The sequence below is a fragment of the Ylistrum balloti genome, unplaced genomic scaffold (genome assembly GCF_031769215.1).
Source record: "Ylistrum balloti isolate Yb309-2 unplaced genomic scaffold, AGI_CSIRO_Ybal_v1 Utg370292, whole genome shotgun sequence".
Lineage (NCBI taxonomy): Eukaryota > Metazoa > Mollusca > Bivalvia > Pectinida > Pectinidae > Ylistrum > Ylistrum balloti.
Window position 1 is genome coordinate 1,288,787 of NW_026782221.1, and position 22,972 is coordinate 1,311,758.

The following is a 22,972-nucleotide window of genomic DNA, read 5'->3' on the forward strand; positions in this document are numbered from 1 at the left end:
CATACTAATTCTAATGTTATCATGACTAAGTAGTGGACAGACAACCCATACAGATTATGATTAACAGAAGGGCAGATAACCCATACTAATTCTAATGTTATCATGACTAAGTAGTGGACAGACAACCCATACAGATTATGATTAACAGAAGGGCAGATAACACAAACAAAATTTAATGTTACAAACATTAACATAACCATGACTGAAAATCGTGTTTCTTTGATTCATAATTTAATGAGGGCAGATAACTCCGACAAATCTTTATAAAACAAGAGGGCCATATCACTAACCTAGTTAAATTCATTAAGATTGCTACATCTAAACTAAATGAAAAGATTTATATATTTTCCATACACAGCCTTGCCACTCTCAACTACGAGGAGGAGATCCACCATTTACACAATACTTATTGTCCTTCAATCAAGGATGCTTCTGAATGAATTGGGACATAATCCAGGCATTTGTACAAAAGCAAAAAAAGGATTTTGAAGAATTGATTTTTTTACTTCACCATGGCAATAGGACAGATAACTCCTACCAACTTTAACATTATCATGACAATTTGACAGATATCTCTTACAAATTTTCACATTGGGGCAGCTTTAACCAGGAACAACAAAAGGATGGCTATTTTTTATATAAACAATACGATAAGAAGTTTTCAAGATTCAATCTTGTCATTCATAAACAGTTATACAGAATAATACCAACAAAAAAGTAGTCAACATTATTCTTTATGGAATCCTCTTCTGCTGATGGTTTCAGCTGATATTGTTGACTTTAACCTTCCTTCATTGGTAAAAGTATTCTATAATGTTGGTAAATGTGACCTCTAAGTCACCTCTAGCTACAAGTAACACAAAACATGCCTGATACTGAAGATGGCTTCAGCAAACTCCTCATATTGTTATCATCATTTTGTTGTTGTTGGTTGTTTCCTGTATCAGGACACAGCCATTTATACATTAGACAATCTTATATGATCATTTGCTACACTTCGAAATCTCCTCTGTATATAATCCTGCACAAAGGCAAGAACATTTTCCATCCATCGTTTTTCAAAAGTATCAAGAATGCAAAGAGGGACACCACCAGTCAGGAAGAAGCCACCTTCACAAATATCAGCATTGTAACAGACTATATACAAAATAGTATTACTGTGTAAATGATCAAATAATAGGTGAAGAACTAAACCATTTTTGCATGTCTCTATATAATGTGAATGTGCATTTACAACATCAACGACATTTGGTGATCAGCATTTTCAATATTTTCTCTCATAATTTGCACAAACCTTCCCAATGCGCGCGCGCGCACACACACACACACACACACACACACACACACACACACACACACACACACACACACACACACACACACACATATATATATATATATATATATATATATATTATTAAGCACACAATTTTGTGAATGTATGATGCATTGAATTAGTATGTTGTATACTTAATGTATCTACAATTTATCAGAGTCTGTCCTGTATAGGATGTATCATTCATGTATTTAAAAATTCTATCATATATTAAGTGAATTTACAATGTACATAATATATTTAAAAATTCTATCATATATTAAGTGAATTTACAATGTACATAATATATTTAAAAATTCTATCATATATTAAGTGAATTTACAATGTACATAATATATTTAAAAATTCCATCATGTATTAAGTGAATTTACAATGTACATAATGTATTTAAAAATTCTATCATGTATTAAGAGAATTTACAGTGTACATAATGATACAGTCATACATTTGTCATGCATTTCATGCATTTAGTGAGTTTGTCCTACTTTTAATGACACCTACCATATATCTAATTAGTCTGTCATGCATTAAATGACCCTGTTATACATTTCATGTTTGTGCCATAATTTTAATGAGTTTGCCATTGCCTTCCTTTTTTTCATTAATCAAATTTCATTTATTAAAGTTTTTCCAACTTATATTAATCGCTCTTGTTGGCCAGAATGAGCGTGCTCAAGGGGTCTTACTGTGGAAGAAAATGGAAATACCCATGAAAAACCCACGTGATTGGAAATTGAATCCATGATGCCTAGGTGAAAGGTGAGTGTGTTTCCATTGCGTCACCTGAACATCCATTGTATTGAATGGGTTTTCCATATATTTAATTAGCCGATCATGCATTAACAAGTCTGCTACATATCTAATGAGTATGCCACATATTTAATTATTCTGTAGCTGATGAGTATGTTGTGTGTCAATGTCTCCCATGTATTTCATGAGTCTTTCACTTTTTTAATGGGTGCCCCATGTATTTTTTGCCATGTGGTGACCATTAAATCAATCTGCTACGTTTTTAATGACTAATTTGGGTGTGAATTTGATGGGTTTCTCATGAGTTCAATCTTATATATGTGTTTTAAAAAAATATTTTCTATTTAGAGAGCCTTTTGTGTCTTTAATGAGTTAAGTCATTTCACAGGTGTCCTGTGTATTTAATGTTTAATGAGTCTTAAAAATAAAAAAAAATATATATATATATATTTAATGAGTGATATTCATTCAATCAGGATGAAACGTTGGTAATTTGTTGTTTATTTCATTACAGATCTACAATGTATTAAATGAGTCTGCAAAATATTTTGATTTTAATGACCATTGTATCTGGAAATAATAAAAAACATTATTCTGTTACCTGAATTTAGAAATAAAAAATGCAGTGAATAAATTATTTCTTCAAAATATTGACCCTGCAATGTACATCATGTCAATCTAATTACCTGCAAAAGAGAGACAGTCAGTTTGATCAGTGACTATACAACAGGAATGTGTTTCCATGCAGTTTCTCAATAGTGGACACAATATCACGTAAAACAGATCAGTTGATATAAGGAAAACAAAAATGGGTGCCCCAGAAGGACTCGGGACATTATACAACATCACAAAGTGGAACAGACACCATGCTCCAGGTGTCCTAACAATTTGTCACATACAGCTTATGCGGAAAAACCCAGGGCATACAACAATTAATCTAGGGTCATACAGACAGAATGTTTGTGTGACATGCCAATCATACAAACCCTATGTATCACATTGTAACAATGAATTGCAAGTATTTCTGACCAACAACTTAGAGGGTCAGTTCTGGAGAGAATTGACCAACTAATGAGTTAAAGATTGTTAGAATAGAAGTATAAATAAGAAGCTCGTAGACCCTAATGTTCACCTCAGTGGCTTGTTGTGACCTGACCCAAGGATTAAAATGTTAACAAAGCAGAAATTCTTGTACTGGTAATGTCAATATATTATAGCAAAATTGCTGACAAATTCATTTTCAAACTAAATTTGAGCTTCATCCTTCAGATTCCTGAGGTGGATTCATATATTTATAACTTTCACTTCATCCTTCAGGTTCCTGAGGTGGATTAATATATTTATAACTTTCACTTCATCCTTCAGATTCCTGAGGTGGATTCATATATTTATAACTTTCACTTCATCCTTCAGGTTCCTGAGGTGGATTAATATATTTATAACTTTCACTTCATCCTTCAGATTCCTGAGGTGGATTCATATATTTATAACTTTCACTTCATCCTTCAGGTTCCTGAGGTGGATTAATATATTTATAACTTTCACATTAACAAACTACGCATTGCGAGTTATTTCTAACTAATGATTAATAAAATATTCTTAATCATTTAGCTTAGTTAATTACATTTCAAGTTTATCATTGGCCACAAAACCTCGCTAAACATTATAATCAAAATCCCTGTAACAAGAAGTCAGAAATCTGAAAATGTGAACAGGCAATGAAAGACAAAGATTAATCAGAAAAGGTGACTGAGCTCTGCTCAGATGAACTAAAATCACAGAGTCAGAAGTGACAAGAAAAGATAGGAGGTTAGGTAAGGAGTGATCCACAGAAAAGGGAGACAACTACTGCAAGACAACTATAACACTATCAGTCAACACGGCACAGACACAACCCCAGCTACTGTAGACCAGTGTGATGGTGGAGACAACCCCTAACTACTGTAGATCAGTGTGATGGTGGAGACTACCCCTAGCTACTGTAGACCAGTGTGATTGTGGAGACTATCCCTAACTACTGTAGACCAGTGTGATGGTGGAGACTATCCCTAACTACTGTAGACCAGTGTGATGGTGGAGACTATCCCTAACTACTGTAGACCAGTGTGATGGTGGAAACTATCCCTAACTACTGTAGACCTACTGTAGACCAGTGTGATGGTGGAGACTATCCCTAACTACTGTAGACCAGTGTGTTGGTGGAGACTACCCCTAACTACTGTAGACCAGTGTGATGGTGGAGACTATCCCTAACTACTGTAGACCAGTGTGATTGTGGAGACTGACCCTAACTACTGTAGACCAGTGTGATGGTAGAGACTACCCCTAACTACTGTAGACCAGTGTGATTGTGGAAACTATCCCTAACTACTGTAGACCAGTGTGATGTCGGAGACTATCCCTAACTACTGTAGACCAGTGTGATGGTGGAGACTATCCCTAACTACTGTAGACCAGTGTGTTGGTGGAGACTACCCCTAACTACTGTAGACCAGTGTGATGGTGGAGACTACCCCTAACTACTGCAGACCAGTGTGATGGTGGAGACTACCCCTAACTACTGTAGACCAGTGTGATGGTGGAGACAACCCCTAACTACTGTAGATCAGTGTGATGGTGGAGACTACCCCTAGCTACTGTACACCAGTGTGATGGTGGAGACTATCCCTAACTACTGTAGACCAGTGTGATGGTGGAGACTACCCCTAACTACTGTAGACCAGTGTGATGGTGGAGACTATCCCTAACTACTGTAGACCAGTGTGATGGTGGAGACTATCCCTAACTACTGTAGACCAGTGTGATTGTGGAGACTGACCCTAACTACTGTAGACCAGTGTGATGGTAGAGACTACCCCTAACTACTGTAGACCAGTGTGATTGTGGAAACTATCCCTAACTACTGTAGACCAGTGTGATGTCGGAGACTATCCCTAACTACTGTAGACCAGTGTGATGGTGGAGACTATCCCTAACTACTGTAGACCAGTGTGTTGGTGGAGACTACCCCTAACTACTGTAGACCAGTGTGATGGTGGAGACTATCCCTAACTACTGTAGACCAGTGTGATTGTGGAGACTGACCCTAACTACTGTAGACCAGTGTGATGGTAGAGACTACCCCTAACTACTGTAGACCAGTGTGATTGTGGAAACTATCCCTAACTACTGTAGACCAGTGTGTGTGATGTCGGAGACCAGTGTGTTGGTGGAGACTACCCCTAACTACTGTAGACCAGTGTGATGGTGGAGACTACCCCTAACTACTGCAGACCAGTGTGATGGTGGAGACTACCCCTAACTACTGTAGACCAGTGTGATGGTGAAGACTACCCCTAACTATTGTAGACCAGTGTGATGGTGGAGACTATCCCTAACTACTGTAGACCAGTGTGATGGTGGGGACTACCCCTAACAACTGTAGACCAGTGTGATGGTGGAGACTATCCCTAGCTACTGTAGACCAGTGTGATGATGGAGACTATCCCTAACTACTGTAGACCAGTGTGATGGTGGAGACTATCCCTAACTACTGTAGACCAGTGTGATGGTGGAGACTATCCCTAACTACTGTAGACCAGTGTGATGGTGGAGACTACCCCTAACAACTGTAGACCAGTGTGATGGTGGAGACTATCCCTAGCTACTGTAGACCAGTGTGATGGTGGAGACTATCCCTAACTACTGTAGACCAGTGTGATGGTGGAGACTATCCCTAACTACTGTAGACCAGTGTGATGGTGGAGACTATCCCTAACTACTGTAGACCAGTGTGATGGTGGAGACTATCCCTAACTACTGTAGACCAGTGTGATGGTGGAGACTACCCCTAACTACTGTAGACCAGTGTGATGGTGGAGACTACCCCTTACTACTGTAGACCAGTGTTATGGTGGAGACTACCTCTGCTGTAGTGATGATGATGATGATGATGATGATGATGATGATGATGATGATGATGATGATGATGATGATGATGATGATGATGATGATGATGATGACAATGATGTTGATGATGATCTCACCTACTGTTTATCAAATTCTACACTGAAGCTGTGTTCACTCTGTAAAATCTATAATGCCTGCTGCAGACAAAGGTATATATAGATTCCTAGCAGCTATTTTCAGAACAACCATGTCACACTTGCTTGACCAAAACAAGCAGATCTATCCTGAGAAAAATTATTGTCCTGTGAGGATGGAGGGAGGAACACTCAAACTTGTGAATTGAATTTTTGATATGTTGCATTACTATAACTATAGACTGAGTATTTCTAACAACTGATCTTACTACAAAGGATGGTGATGTGTCTCATTATCAATACTGAGGGCACTGACAATGGCTACAGTATATTGATCAGTATCCACTTTGAATCTGTCTTAATCAGACAGTTAGGTCTGTCCAAATGTCCGTCTGTGTATCTGTGTAGTTAGACAGTTAAGTCTGTCCAAATGTCCGACTGTGTTTCTGTGTAGTAAGACAGTTAGGTCTGTCCAAATGTCCAACTGTGTATCTGTGTAGTTAGACAGTAAGGTCTGTCCAAATGTCTGACTGTGTATCTGTGTAGTTAGACAGTCAGGTCTGTCCAAATATCCGACTGTGTATCTGTGTAGCTAGACAGTTAAGTCTGTCCAAATGTCCTACTGTGTATCTGTGTAGTTTGACAGTTAGGTCTGTCCAAATGTCAGACTGTGTATCTGTGTAGTTTGACAGTTTGGTCTGTCCAAATGTCCTACTGTGTATCTGTGTAGTTTGACAGTTAGGTCTGTCCAAATGTCAGACTGTGTATCTGTGTAGTTTGACAGTTTGGTCTGTCCAAATGTCCTACTGTGTATCTGTGTAGTTTGACAGTTAGGTCTGTCCAAATGTCCTACTGTGTGCCTATGTAGGCTGACTGATAGGTATGTCCAAATGTCCTACTGTGTGCCTATGTAGGTATGTCCAAATGTCCTACTGTGTGCCTATGTAGGCAGACTGATAGGTCTGTCCAAATGTCCTACTGTGTGCCTATGTAGGCTGACTGATAGGTATGTCCAAATGTCCTACTGTGTGCCTATGTAGGCAGACTGATAGGTCTGTCCAAATGTCCTACTGTGTGCCTATGCAGGCAGACTGATAGGTCTGTCCAAATGTCCTACTGTGTGCCTATGTAGGCTGACTGATATGTATGTCCAAATGTCCTACTGTGTGCCTTTGTAGGCAGACTGATAGGTCTGTCCAAATGTCCTACTGTGTGCCTATGCAGGCAGACTGATAGGTCTGTCCAAATGTCCTACTGTGTGCCTATGTAGGCAGACTGATAGGCCTGTCCAAATGTCCTACTGTGTGCCTATGTAGGCAGACTGATAGGTCTGTCCAAATGTCCTACTGTGTGCCTATGTAGGCAGACTGATAGGTCTGTCCAAATGTCCTACTGTGTGCCTATGTAGGCAGACTGATAGGTCTGCTCAAGTGTCTGATTTTTCTTGATTTTTTTTGTATTGTAAAAAGTTTTGTTGTGGTGATTAGTTATCCAGGTTTCTCTGTAACAGAGTCCAGAGCCAATGTTCCATGTTCATGAGTCACTGACAATAACATAACGACCATCAACAATAGATATCCCGTTTCATAAACAAAACACATCATTTTTCTCTTAAATCTGGATTCCATTACAATCTTGTGATGACTGAAATTGTGGGTAAAATCAATACACCCAGAACAGACTCAATCTACATGACAACTAAGCCCCCATCATTAGCCATTGTAATGATACTTAATTCATAGACCAGGAAGAAAATAAAAGAACAGTGATTGGTTAAAAATGTGATCGCTTCAAAATAACAGGCATTGTGATTGGTTGCATTTTTCTAACACACATTGTTATTGGTGGGATGATTGTCTAAATGGCAGACAGATTTAGTCTCTTACCTGTCTATCTTTGGGCAAAATCTGTGAATCAAATTTAGACAAAGATAGAAGATCATCTCTGTTTGTGGTATCAAATAATTTACGGCAGTATGTCACAAATCATCGTAAATATTTGTCCTTTGTTGAGAAATAATACAAAGCCTTCCAAGGTTCTAAACTAGTACTTGTATCTTACATCTAATTATTTTATATTCTACATCTAACTTTTTGAATTCCTATTTGATCAGGCTATTTATATCTTTTATCTGATTATGTCATTTTTATCTCACATCAGATCAAGCCATTTATAACCTGATCAGTCTACTTATATACTATATCTGATCAGTCTATTTATATCTTACTTCTGATCAGGCCATTGATGTCCTACAAATCTAATTATCTCAATTTAATCCTATCTTTACCTCCAAGTTTGATTAACTTTCTTCTTTACCTCAATTATCCCCCTCTTCTCATCTTCTCACATTACCATCTCCCCTCTCCCCCTCCTTATATCCTAAAAATCCTATCTTAATTATTTACCATCTGACAGTATATCTCTCTTTCTTAGCTAAAAATATGATCTCCCCTTCCTTATCACCAATCTGCTTTATTTCCCCGTGTTACCTTCAATCTTTAACTGATCTTGACCCCCAATCTTCACATAATCTTTACCCTCATCTTTACCCAATTTTTACCCCCTCCCCCCTCTTCCCTTGTTAACAATCCTGACAAATCATTTTCCCTTGTTAACAATCCTGACAAATCATCTTCCCTTGTTAACAATCCTGACAAATCATCTTCCCTTGTTAACAATCCTGACAAATCATCTTCCCTTGTTAACAATCCTGACAAACCATCTTCCCTTGTTAACAATCCTGACAAACCATCTTCCCTTGTTAACAATCCTGACAAATCATCTTCCCTTGTTAACAATCCTGACAAATCATCTTCCCTTTGTTAACAATCCTGACAAATCATCTTCCCTTTGTTAACAATCCTGACAAACCATCTTCCCTTGATAACAATCCTGACAAATCATCTTCCCTTGTTAACAATCCTGACAAACCATCTTCCCTTTGTTAACAATCCTGACAAACCATCTTCCCTTGTTAACAATCCTGACAAATCATCTTCCCTTGTTAACAATCCTGACAAATCATCTTCCCTTGTTAACAATCCTGACAAACCATCTTCCCTTGTTAACAATCCTGACAAATCATCTTCCCTTGTTAACAATCCTGACAAACCATCTTCCCTTTGTTAATAATCCTGACAAATCATCTTCCCTTGTTAACAATCCTGACAAACCATCTTCCCTTGTTAACAATCCTGACAAATCATCTTCCCTTGTTAACAACCCTGACAAATCATCTTCCCTTTGTTAACAATCCTGACAAACCATCTTCCCTTGTTAACATTCCTGACAAACCATCTTCCCTTGTTAACAATCCTGACAAATCATCTTCCCTTGTTAACAATCCTATCTCCCTTGTTAAAAATCTGTTCTGACAAACCATCTTCCCTTGTTAACAATCCTGACAAACCATCTTCCCTTGTTAACAATCCTGACAAATCATCTTCCTGACTAGTTATCTACTCCTGATTATTTTGCTAACATGCTATTGTCCTCTGGTTATCTCCCTTACAAATTACTGTTCCCTGCTTATCTACCTTACAAATAAATATTGTCCTCTGGTTATCTCCCTTACAAATTACTGTTCCCTGCTTATCTCCCTTACAAATAAATATTGTTCCCTGCTTATCTCCCTTACAAATTACTGTTCCCTGCTTATCTCCCTTAAAAACTACTGTTTTCTGCTTATCTCCCTTAAAAACTACTGTTCTCTACTTATCTCCCTTACAAATAAATATTGTTCCCTGCTTATCTGCCATACATATTACTGTTCCCTGCTTATCTCCCTTAAAAACTACTGTTCTCTACTTATCTCCCTTAAAAACTACTGTTTTCTGCTTATCTCCCTTAAAAACTACTGTTCCCTGCTTATCTCCCTTAAAAACTATTGTTCTCTACTTATCTCCCTTAAAAACTACTGTTTTCTGCTTATCTCCCTTAAAAACTACTGTTCCCTGCTTATCTCCCTAAAAAACTATTGTTCTCTACTTATCTCCCTTACAAATTACTGTCCCCTGCTTATCTGCCATACATATGACTATTCCCTGCTTATTGCCCATACATATTACTGTTCCCTGCTATCTGCCATACATATTACTGTTCCCTGCTATCTGCCATACATATTACTGTTCCCTGCTTATCGCCAATACATATTACTGTTCCCTGCTTATTGCCCATACATATTGCTGATCCCTGCTATCTGCCATACATATGACTATTCCCTGCTTATTGCCCATACATATTACTGTTCCCTGCTATCTGCCATACATATTACTGTTCCCTGCTACCTGCCATACATATTACTGTTCCCTGCTATCTGCCATACATATTACTGTTCCCTGCTATCTACCATACATATTACTGTTCCCTGGTATCTACCATACATATTACTGTTCCCTTCTATCTGCCATACATATTACTGTTCCCTGCTTATTGCCCATACATATTACTGTTCCCTGCTATCTGCCATACATATTACTGTTCCCTGCTATCTACCATACACATTACTGTTCCCTGGTATCTACCATACATATTACTGATCCCTGCTTATCTGCCAAACATATTACTGTTCCCTACTTATCGCCCATACAAATTACTGTTCCCTGCTTATCGCCCATACATATTACTGTTCCCTGCTTATCGCCCATACATATTACTGTTCCCTGCTTATCGGTCATACATATTACTGTTCCCTGCTATCTGCCATACATATTACTGTTCCCTGCTATCTGCCATATATATTACTGTTCCCTGCTATCGCCCATACATATTACTGTTCCCTTCTATCTGCCATACATATTACTGTTCCCTGCTTATCGCCCATATATATTACTGTTCCCTGCTATCTGCCATATATATTACTGTTCCCTGCTATCTGCCATACATATTACTGTTCCCTGCTATCTGCCATATATATTACTGTTCCCTGCTTATCGTCCATATATATTACTGTTCCCTGCTATCTGCCATACATATTACTGTTCCCTTCTATCTGCCATACATATTACTGTTCCCTGCTATCTGCCATACATATTACTGTTCCCTGCTTATCGCCAATACATATTACTGTTCCCTGCTTATCGCCCATACATATTACTGTTCCCTGCTATCTGTCATACATATTACTGTTCCCTTCTATCTGCCATATATATTACTGTTCCCTGCTATCGTCCATATATATTACTGTTTCCTGCTATCTGCCATACATATTACTGTTCCCTGCTATCTGCCATACATATTACTGTTCCCTGCTTATCGCCCATACATATTACTGTTCCCTGCTTATCGCCCATACATATTACTGTTCCCTGCTTATCTGCCATACATATTACTGTTCCCTGCTTATCGCCCATACATATTACTGTTCCCTGCTTCTCGGCCCTACATATTACTGTTCCCTGCTATCTGCCATACATATTACTGTTCCCTGCTATCTGCCATATATATTACTGTTCCCTGCTATCGCCCATATATATTACTGTTCCCTGCTATCTGCCATACATATTACTGTTCCCTGCTATCTGCCATACATATTACTGTTCCTTGCTATCTGCCATATATATTACTGTTCCCTGCTATCGCCCATACATATTACTGTTCCCTTCGAACTGCCATACATATTACTGTTCCCTGCTTATCGCCCATATATATTACTGTTCCCTGCTATCTGCCATACATATTACTGTTCCCTGCTATCTGCCATACATATTACTGTTCCCTGCTTATCGCCCATACATATTACTGTTCCCTGCTTATCGTCCATATCTATTACTGTTCCCTGCTATCTGCCATACATATTACTGTTCCCTGCTTATCTGCCTTGCAATATATCTCCCCTGTTTATCTCCCCTGTATATCTCCCCTGTTTATCTTGCTAACATGTCATTGCCACATCCTTCTCCCTAACAAGAAATTGCCATTGTTACTTCCCTAAGAAAAGCATCTTTCTATATTTACTTTCCTGACTAGATATCTCCCCTGTTTCAATATATCTCCCTCTTTCCCATTTTGTGCTGTTATCTCCCTAGGTCATCTTTCTTAATATCTACTGCCCCTAGATATCTCTCTTTCAAGCTATTTCTCTCTTTATTACTCCCTAACATGCTACCTACTCTGTTAACCATCCTGACTTGTTTACTTTTCTTAATATATATCTGTCCCCATTTATCTCTTACATACTATCTCCCTTTGATTACACACTAACAAGATATCTCCCTTGTTTGTCGTCCTGAGTTGTTATCTCTCCATTAATCTTTAACAATATTTATCACCACTGTTAATATCTCTTACAAGTTATCCCCCCTGTGTTACTCCCTTATAAGATATACCCCCTGTTTACCTTTCTTACAAATTATCTCCCCTGATTATCTTTCTCAATATCTATCATTCCTGTTAATTTACCAGGTTATACCCCCAGTTTACCTTCCCCACAAGTTACCTTCCCAGAATACCTCCATTTACTAGACATCTCCCATGTAAACATCCCTTTTCAGTCATTTTTTCATGTCTGTTGCTATCACTAAATTTTTCTCCCTGTAACTCCATCTCATTTTATAGGTACTCTGGCAGTTATCCCTTTACAGTAGCAATAATCTGTAGAATCCTAGACCTATGATCTGTGTTCCAAAAAACTATTTAAGTTGTAAAAAACTATCAATGTTTTTCAGGTTTATTGTATTACAGGACACAGTACTGATACATAAGGTTTTTTAAATTAATTTGCATCAAAATACCATGTAGACAGATTAATTTCTACCTATGATATCTTGGTTTAAATTTAACATACTTATATTTTGAAGATAGTGTGTAATGCATTACACTGTTATATCACATGGACTTGAATACATAAGTATGCAGATCTACAGAAGAAAGCTGTTAGCATCTTAAGTAAGCAAATCTATAGTACCAAAATGTATTGATTTCTTAATCCTACAGGCAAATAGGACTCAAAATTGTAAGTAGAATGTTTCACACACTATCAATATGAAAAAGGAATGTCACATTGTATGTGATGTTAATGACAATGCCATCAATAACATAACTCTGTGGATAGAAATAGACATAAATCTGCATTCAAATTATTAGCAAGGCCTTAGGCCTGCACATGGCTGCTTCGTCTGACTAGCTAAGGCTATAGGGGGATTAACATGTACAAAAACAAATCACATCTTACTTTGGCAAGGTGAAGTCTTCCGTTAGAGGACCGTGTAGTTAGTAACATATGATTGGTGAAGAGAAACACTTGGCGCACAACCTCTTTTTTGGACTCCTTGAATGAAGAGCTGAAGGAGCCAAGGCGCCCGCGTCCAAATTTCCCTTTTTCGTTGAAGACTTGTAGTAATGCCCCTGGAATGACAGTAACACAGCTTTCAAACAGAGATTCATGTGAATATTAAATTTAGTCCAATAATGATGTACCAAAACATTACTCGATGGCTGCTTAAAGCAGATAAATCTCCACTGAGCATGTGCAACAAAAGAGAACAGGGTGCTGCCATCTGTTGTCAAAACTGAGCACTATTGTATTGACCCAGTGGATTTCCCCCCTCATTCACATAATTACTATGAGGATTCCAGGGCCGACAGCATAAACTCACACTCAGTCCCCATGTGCTTCTCACAAGAAACACATTCTATCAATATATGTAGGATGCAGAGTGGCCAGAACACACATGTCACACAGCTCTAGCTGTCAGCTCTATCTTGTGTGTATGCCAATACTGATGAGGATTTTTTTTGTCAATATCTACAAGCAAAATCAAAGCTGGCAGTTTTAAGTTCATTCATTACAGGACAAAGTCATTTATATGAGCGAAGTTCCCCATTGATTTTATATCACTTGGCAGACATTGCTTAGGCTCTCGAGGAGAGGACTAACACACTGCTTATATGGTAAAACACAGCACATCAATGTACCAAACACTGCCCATAAACCTGACACAGAGAAAGCTCTATACCACAGCAGCCTAGCACACGAAATAGGCTGACAGACAGAGCACTAACGAGTGTGACAGGGAACACACGCTCTGTCAGAGAAAGCATACATACTATCATAGGGTACACACACACACAAACTGTCACAGAAAATACACCTACTGTCACTGGGTACACACACACACACAGTGTCACAGAAAATATACTTACTGTCACAGGGTACACACACAGTGTCACAGAAAATATACCTACTGTCACAGAGTACACACACACAGTGTCACAGAAAATACACCTACTGTCACAGGGTACACACACACAAACTGTCACTGAAAATATACCTACTGTCACAGGGTACACACAAACACAGTGTCACAGAAAATACACCTACTGTCACTGGGTACACACACACACACAGTGTCACAGAAAATACACCTACTGTCACAGGGTACACATGCACAGTGTCACAGAAAATACACCTACTGTCACAGGATACACACACACACAGTGTCACAGAAAATATACCTACTGTCACTGGGTACACACACACACAGTGTCACAGAAAATATACCTATTGTCACAGGGTACACACACAGTGTCACAGCAAATATACCTACCATCACAGGGTACACACAGTGTCACAGAAAATACACCTACCATCACTGGGTACACACAGTGTCACAGAAAATATACCTACCGTCACAGGGTACACACAGTGTGACAGAAAATACACCTACTGTTACAGGCTACCCACACACAGTGTCACAGAAAATACACCTACTGTCACAGGGTACACACACAGTGTCACAGCAAATATACCTACCATCACAGGGTACACACAGTGTCACAGAAAATATACCTAGTGTCACAGGGTACACACACAGTGTCACAGCAAATATACCTACCATCACAGGGTACACACAGTGTCACAGAAAATATACCTAGTGTCACAGGGTACACACACAGTGTCACAGCAAATATACCTACCATCACAGGGTACACACAGTGTCACAGAAAATATACCTAGTGTCACAGGGTACACACAGTGTCACAGAAAATACACCTACTGTCACAGGGTACACACAGTGTCACAGAAAATATACCTACCGTCACAGGGTACACACAGTGTCACAGAAAATACACCTACTGTCACAGGGTACACACACAGTGTCACAGCAAATATACCTACCATCACAGGGTACACACAGTGTCACAGAAAATATACCTAGTGTCACAGGGTACACACAGTGTCACAGAAAATACACCTACCGTCACTGGGTACACACAGTGTCACAGAAAATATACCTACTGTCACAGGGTACACACAGTGTCACAGAAAATACACCTACTGTCACAGGGTACACACACACAGTGTCACAGAAAATACACCTACTGTCACAGGGTACACACACACAAACTGTCACAGAAAATATACCTACCATCACTGGGTACACACACAGTGTCACAGAAAATATACCTACTGTCACAGGATACACACACAGTGTCACAGAAAATACACCTACTGTCACAGGGTACACACACACACACAGTGTCACAGAAAATACACCTACTGTCACAGGGTACACACACACAAACTGTCATAGAAAATATACCTACCATCACTGGGTACACACACAGTGTCACAGAAAATATACCTGCTGTCACAGGGTACACACAGTGTCACAGAAAATATACCTAGTGTCACAGGGTACACACAGTGTCACAGAAAATACACCTACCGTCACTGGGTACACACAGTGTCACAGAAAATACACCTACTGTCACAGAGTACACACACACAGTGTCACAGAAAATACACCTTCTGTCACAGGGTACACACACACACAGTGTCACAGAAAATATACCTACCATCACTGGGTACACACACAGTGTCACAGAAAATATACCTGCTGTCACAGGATACACACACAGTGTCACAGAAAATACACCTACTGTCACAGGGTACACACACAAACTGTCACAGAAAATACACCTACTGTCACAGGGTACACACAGTGTCACAGAAAATGTACCTACCAGGTACTTTATCAAGGTCCCTCCTGTGACAGACTATACATATTGTCAATGAAAATATTTGTACTGTCACATTGGGTACACATGCCCTGTCACAGAAAATGTACAAACTGTGACAGGAACCAACATATTGTCACAGGGTACACATGCCCTGTCACAGAAAATGTACAAACTGTGACAGGAACCAACATATTGTCACAGGGTACACATGCCCTGTCACAGAAAATTTACAAACTGTGACAGGAACCAACATACTCTCACAGGGTACACATGCCCTGTCACAGAAAATGTACAAACTGTGACAGGAACCAACATATTGTCACAGGGTACACATGCCCTGTCACAGAAAATTTACAAACTGTGACAGGAACCAACATACTCACACGATACGCATTTCAATGTCTCTGCTTCAAACCCATACCTTCTGCTTACCAATCTTACACTCAACCAATCCAGCTAAAGAGAATTTCTCTCAATCTAAGCGATTATTCAGGCTAGTATTTAACAAGATTACATATTCTTGAGTCCCTATATGAGTATGAAGGTAGCAGAAGTAACACCTATCATCACAGGGTAAAGAAACACTCTCACAGCGCACACAAATAATGCCAAGGGGTACACACAAGCTGTCACAGGGTACATACACACTGTCACAGGGTAAACACACACTCTCATAGTGTACACACATGATGCCAAGGGGTACATACACACTGTCACAGGGTAAACACACACTCTCATAGTGTACACACATGATGCCAAGGGGTACACACAAGCTGTCACAGGGTACATACACACTGTCACAGGGTACATACACACTGTCACAGGGTAAACACACACTCTCATAGTGTACACACTAATGCCAAGGGGTACACACAAGCTGTCACAGGGTACATACACACTGTCACAGGGTAAACACACACTCTCATAGTGTACACACATGATGCCAAGGGGTACACACAAGCTGTCACAGGGTACATACACACTGTCACAGGGTAAACACACACTCTCATAGTGTACACACATGATGCCAAGGGGTACACACAAGCTGTCACAGGGTACATACACACTGTCACAGGGTACATACACACTGTCACAGGGTAAACATACACACTGTCACAGGGTACATACACACTGTCACAGAGTAAACATACACACTGTCACAGGGTACATATACACTGTCACAGGGTACACACAAGCTGTCACAGGGTACATACATGCTGTCACTGGGTATAGGGTGGTCGGGTGGCGCTGTGGTAACGCACTCGCCTTTCACCTAGCCGACCGGGGTTCGATTCCCAGAACGGACGTGAAAAGGTAAGGGGTCACCTGCCCGACCACGTAGGTTTTCCACGGGTACTCTGGTTTCCTCCCATAATAACTCCCCTCGCGCGCTTACATCCGAGCCACCAAGAGTGATTAGTATAAGCTGAAATAACTTGTTTCGCAATTGTTGTAAAATAAATAAAGTTTATATTTTTAACATTAATCTAGATATTGTTTGTACATTGTACACACATCTAGACCACATCACTGTTGTAACATTAATCTAGATATTGTTACTACATTGTACACACATCTAGACCACATCATTGTTGTAACATTAATCTAGATATTGTTACTACATTGTACACACATCTAGACCACATCATTGTTGTAACATTAATCTAGATATTGTCTTTACATTGTACACACATCTAGACCACATCATTGTTGTAACATTAATCTAGATATTGTCTGTACATTGTACACACATCTAGACCACATCATTGTTGTAACATTAATCTAGATATTGTCTGTACATTGTACACACATCTAGACCACATCATTGTTGTAACATTAATCTAGATATTGTCTTTACATTGTACACACATCTAGACCACATCATTGTTGTAACATTAATCTAGATACTGTCTGTACATTGTACACACATCTAGACCACATCATTGTTGTAACATAAATCTAGATATTGTCTGTACATTGTACACACATCTAGACCACATCATTGTTGTACGTTAATTTAGACACTATAGTTTTTGTTGCCTAGTTGTGGGACAGAACCAGTAATGAAGGTCTCTGTTACTAATGCAATGATAAAGAATGTTTAATTATGCATTTCTCGGTGGGATACAGTATTAATCCGTCCAATCAATCCGCCAGTTAAATTCCTCAGACACGCTATGCTTGAATGCCAAATATGACAAGACATGCATGAGTGGTGTTTATGCGCAGATTTAGAATTCAATAATGACGCCCTTCACAAAAGGTCACAGAGATTTGTGCTCTTGTCTTTTAACATCATTTTACAATAGTGGACTGGGTCAATACCACATCAATACAGTATACTGTTCATTGTAAGCATGTGCTCTGGTCATGTGCTTCTGTCATGTGCTATCAATTAATACCAGTTATTAGGCAGTGCTAACACAGGTGATCAATGCTTCACTGGGTTTAATAATCAATTCTTTATCAACTTAAAGGTATGAATTTTATCTCCTAGTAAACTTTGTAATCCTGAATCAATATTTCATAATCTACCTAAACAAAGTTTAAAAATTAACATTTATATCTCAAAATGGATTATAAATAACATTTATATCTAATAATGGATTATAAATAACATTTATATCTAATAATGGATTATAGATAACATTTATATCTCATAATGGATTATAAATAACATTTATATCTAATAATGGATTATAGATAACATTTATATCTCATAATGGATTGTAAATAACATTTATATCTCATAATGTATTGTAAATAACATTTATATCTAATAATGGATTATAGATAACATTTATATCTCATAATGGATTATAAATAACATTTATATCTCATAATGGATTATAAATAACATTTATACATTTATATCTAATAATGGATTATAAATAACATTTATATCTAATAATGGATTATAAATAACATTTATATCTAATAATGGATTATAGATAACATTTATATCTCATAATGGATTATAAATAACATTTATATCTCATAATGGATTATAAATAACATTTATATCTAATAATGGATTGTAAATAACATTTATATCTCATAATGGATTGTAAATAACATTTATATCTAATAATGTATTGTAAATAACATTTATATCTCATAATGTATTGTAAATAACATTTATATCTCATAATGGATTATAGATAACATTTATATCTCATAATGGATTATAGATAAAATTTATATCTAATAATGGATTGTAAATAACATTTATATCTCATAATGGATTATAGATAACATTTATATCTCATAATGGATTATAGATAAAATTTATATCTAATAATGGATTGTAAATAACATTTATATCTCATAATGGATTGTAAATAACATTTATATCTAATAATGTATTGTAAATAACATTTATATCTCATAATGGATTATAAATAACATTTATATCTCATAATGGATTATAAATAACATTTATATCTCATAATGTACTGTAAATAACATTTATATCTCATAATGGATTATAAATAACATTTATATCTCATAATGGATTATAAATAACATTTATATCTCATAATGTATTGTAAATAACATTTATATCTAATAATGGATTGTAAATAACATTTATATCTAATAATGGATTGTAAATAACATTTATATCTCATAATGGATTGTAAATAACATTTATATCTCATAATGTATTGTAAATAACATTTATATCTCATAATGGATTGTAAATAACATTTATATCTCATAATGGATTGTAAATAACATTTATATCTCATAATGGATTATAAATAACATTTATATCTCATAATGGATTATAAATAACATTTATATCTCATAATGGATTATAAATAACATTTATATCTCATAATGGATTATAAATAACATTTATATCTCATAATGGATTATAAATAACATTTATATCTCATAATGTACTGTAAATAACATTTATATCTAATAATGGATTGTAAATAACATTTATATCTAATAATGGATTGTAAATAACATTTATATCTCATAATGGATTATAAATAACATTTATATCTCATAATGGATTATAAATAACATTTATATCTCATAATGGATTATAAATAACATTTATATCTCATAATGGATTATAAATAACATTTATATCTCATAATGTACTGTAAATAACATTTATATCTAATAATGGATTGTAAATAACATTTATATCTAATAATGGATTGTAAATAACATTTATATCTCATAATGGATTGTAAATAACATTTATATCTCATAATGGATTGTAAATAACATTTATATCTCATAATGGATTATAAATAACATTTATATCTAATAATGGATTATAGATAACATTTATATCTCATAATGGATTGTAAATAACATTTATATCTCATAATGGATTATAAATAACATATATCTCATAATGGATTGTAAATAAATAACATTAAATATATCTCATAATGGATTATAAATAACATTCATATCTAATAATGGATTGTAAATAACATTTATATCTCATAATGGATTATAAATAACATTTATATCTCATAATGGATTATAAATAACATTTATATCTAATAATGGATTGTAAATAACATTTATATCTAATAATGGATTGTAAATAACATTTATATCTCATAATGGATTGTAAATAACATTTATATCTCATAATGTATTGTAAATAACATTTATATCTCATAATGGATTGTAAATAACATTTATATCTCATAATGGATTGTAAATAACATTTATATCTCATAATGGATTGAAAATAACATTTATATCTAATAATGGATTGTAAATAACATTTATATCTCATAATGGATTGAAAATAACATTAATATATATATATAGTTTTATGGGAAATATCATATATATCTATAATGCTATAGTGTTAAGGAATGATAATTTGAGTCAGTACTGTGTAATATATAAACGAGGTCAGTACTGTGTTGTATATAAACAAGGTCAGTACTGTGTGTGATATATAAACAAGGTCAGTATTGTGTGATATATAAACAAGGTCAGTACTGTGTGATATATAAACAAGGTCAGTACTGTGTGTGATATATAAACAAGGTCAGTACTGTGTGTTATATATAAACAAGGTCAGTACTGTGTTGTATACAAACAAGGTCAGTACTGTGTGTGATATATAAACAAGGTCAGTATTGTGTGATATATAAACAAGGTCAGTATTGTGTGATATATAAACAAGGTCAGTACTGTGTGTTATATATAAACAAGATCAGTACTGTGTGATATATAAACAAAGTCAGTACTGTGTGTGATATATAAACAAGGTCAGTTAGTACTGTGTGTGATATATAAACAAGGTTAGTACTGTGTGATATATAAACAAGGTCAGTACTGTGTGTTATATAAACAAGGTCAGTACTGTGTTATATATAAACAAGGTCAGTACATTGTGTTATATATAAACAAGATCAGTACGGTGTGATATATATACAATGTCAGTACTGTGTGTTTTATAAACAAGGTCAGTTTTGTACGATATGTAAAGAAGGTCAGTTTTATGCTGTGAGATTTTCCTTGTTAAAACCTAGACACTTGCCACCACAGTCTTTAGTCTACCATCGTCAACTGTAGCAATCTATATATAGCAATATCTATCTTATTTTAGCATTATAAAGATGCAGACCTAGACCCTCTGAAAATCAATAGAACTCTGGGTTGAACAGCGCTTTACTTCTAGAAAAGTTAAGATATATTGTGCTTCTGAATGAAGCTGCATTCTCTGTAACATAACAGTAGGTACGTTTCTCTAAGTCAAACCTATCACTTTCAGGTACTAAACAGCATACAAGAGATCACAAATCTAGCACCCACCAAGGTTTGATATTTGTCCTATAAAAGTTAGATCTCTCCTCTTTTTTCCTCTTAAAAAACAGCAATAATAATGTTTAACTGCAATATTAAGGATGGTTGCTTATCAGCCTTATCAGTGCCAAAATCACAAAGGCACAATAAGGTACTAAGGGCGGCCCACAACTAAAATATGAGAAAAATCCATACAGTCCTTCTCAAGAAATAGCAAAAACTTTCATTGTCAAAATCCAAAATGACCATTTGTCAGCCATTTTGTTTTTCTGATCAGTCCAAAAATCAAATGGGCACAACTAGGGACCAAAGGAAATCTACAAATAAAACCTGAAATAGATCCAAGCACTTCTCAAGAAATAGCCATGACAAAAATTACACCTTCATACAGAGAGATATAGAATACCTGTCTCTCCACCATCACACCACCATACACAGATATAGAATACCTGTATCTCCACTATCACACCACCATACACTGAGAAAGAGTACCTGTATCTCCACTATCACACCACCATACAGAGATATAGAATACCTGTCTCTCCACCATCACACCACCATACACAGAGAAAGAGTACCTGTATCTCCACTATCACACCACCATACAGAGAGATATAGAATACCTGTATCTCCACTATCATACCACCAAACAGAGATATAGAATACCTGTCTCTCCACCATCACACCACCATACACAGAGAAAGAGTACCTGTATCTCCACTATCACACCACCATACAGAGATATAGAATACCTGTCTCTCCACCATCACACCACCATACAGAGATATAGAATACCTGTCTCTCCACCATCACACCACCATACACAGAGAAAGAGTACCTGTCTCTCCACCATCACACCACCATACAGAGATGTAGAATACCTGTCTCTCCACCATCACACCACCATACACAGAGAAAGAGTACCTGTCTCTCCACCATCACACCACCATACACAGAGAAAGAGTACCTGTCTCTCCACCATCACACCACCATACAGAGATATAGAATACCTGTATCTCCACCATCACACCACCATACAGAGATATAGAATACCTGTCTCTCCACCATCACACCACCATACACAGATATAGAATACCTGTCTCAC

At 36.7% G+C, this 22,972-nt stretch overlaps 1 protein-coding gene across 1 annotated transcript in view; it reads right to left on the reverse strand.

Annotated features, from left to right (window-relative positions):
• Window positions 1–22,972, reverse strand: part of LOC132553017 (ras-specific guanine nucleotide-releasing factor 2-like) — a 184,097-nt gene that overhangs the window by 27,010 nt on the left and 134,115 nt on the right. The window contains exons 12-13 of the mRNA XM_060217220.1: window positions 13,280–13,452; window positions 7,995–8,015 (exon numbers count right to left, since the gene is read on the reverse strand). Of these exons, the coding sequence (XP_060073203.1) occupies window positions 7,995–8,015; window positions 13,280–13,452 (194 nt within the window). The remainder of the gene's footprint in view (window positions 1–7,994; window positions 8,016–13,279; window positions 13,453–22,972) is intronic.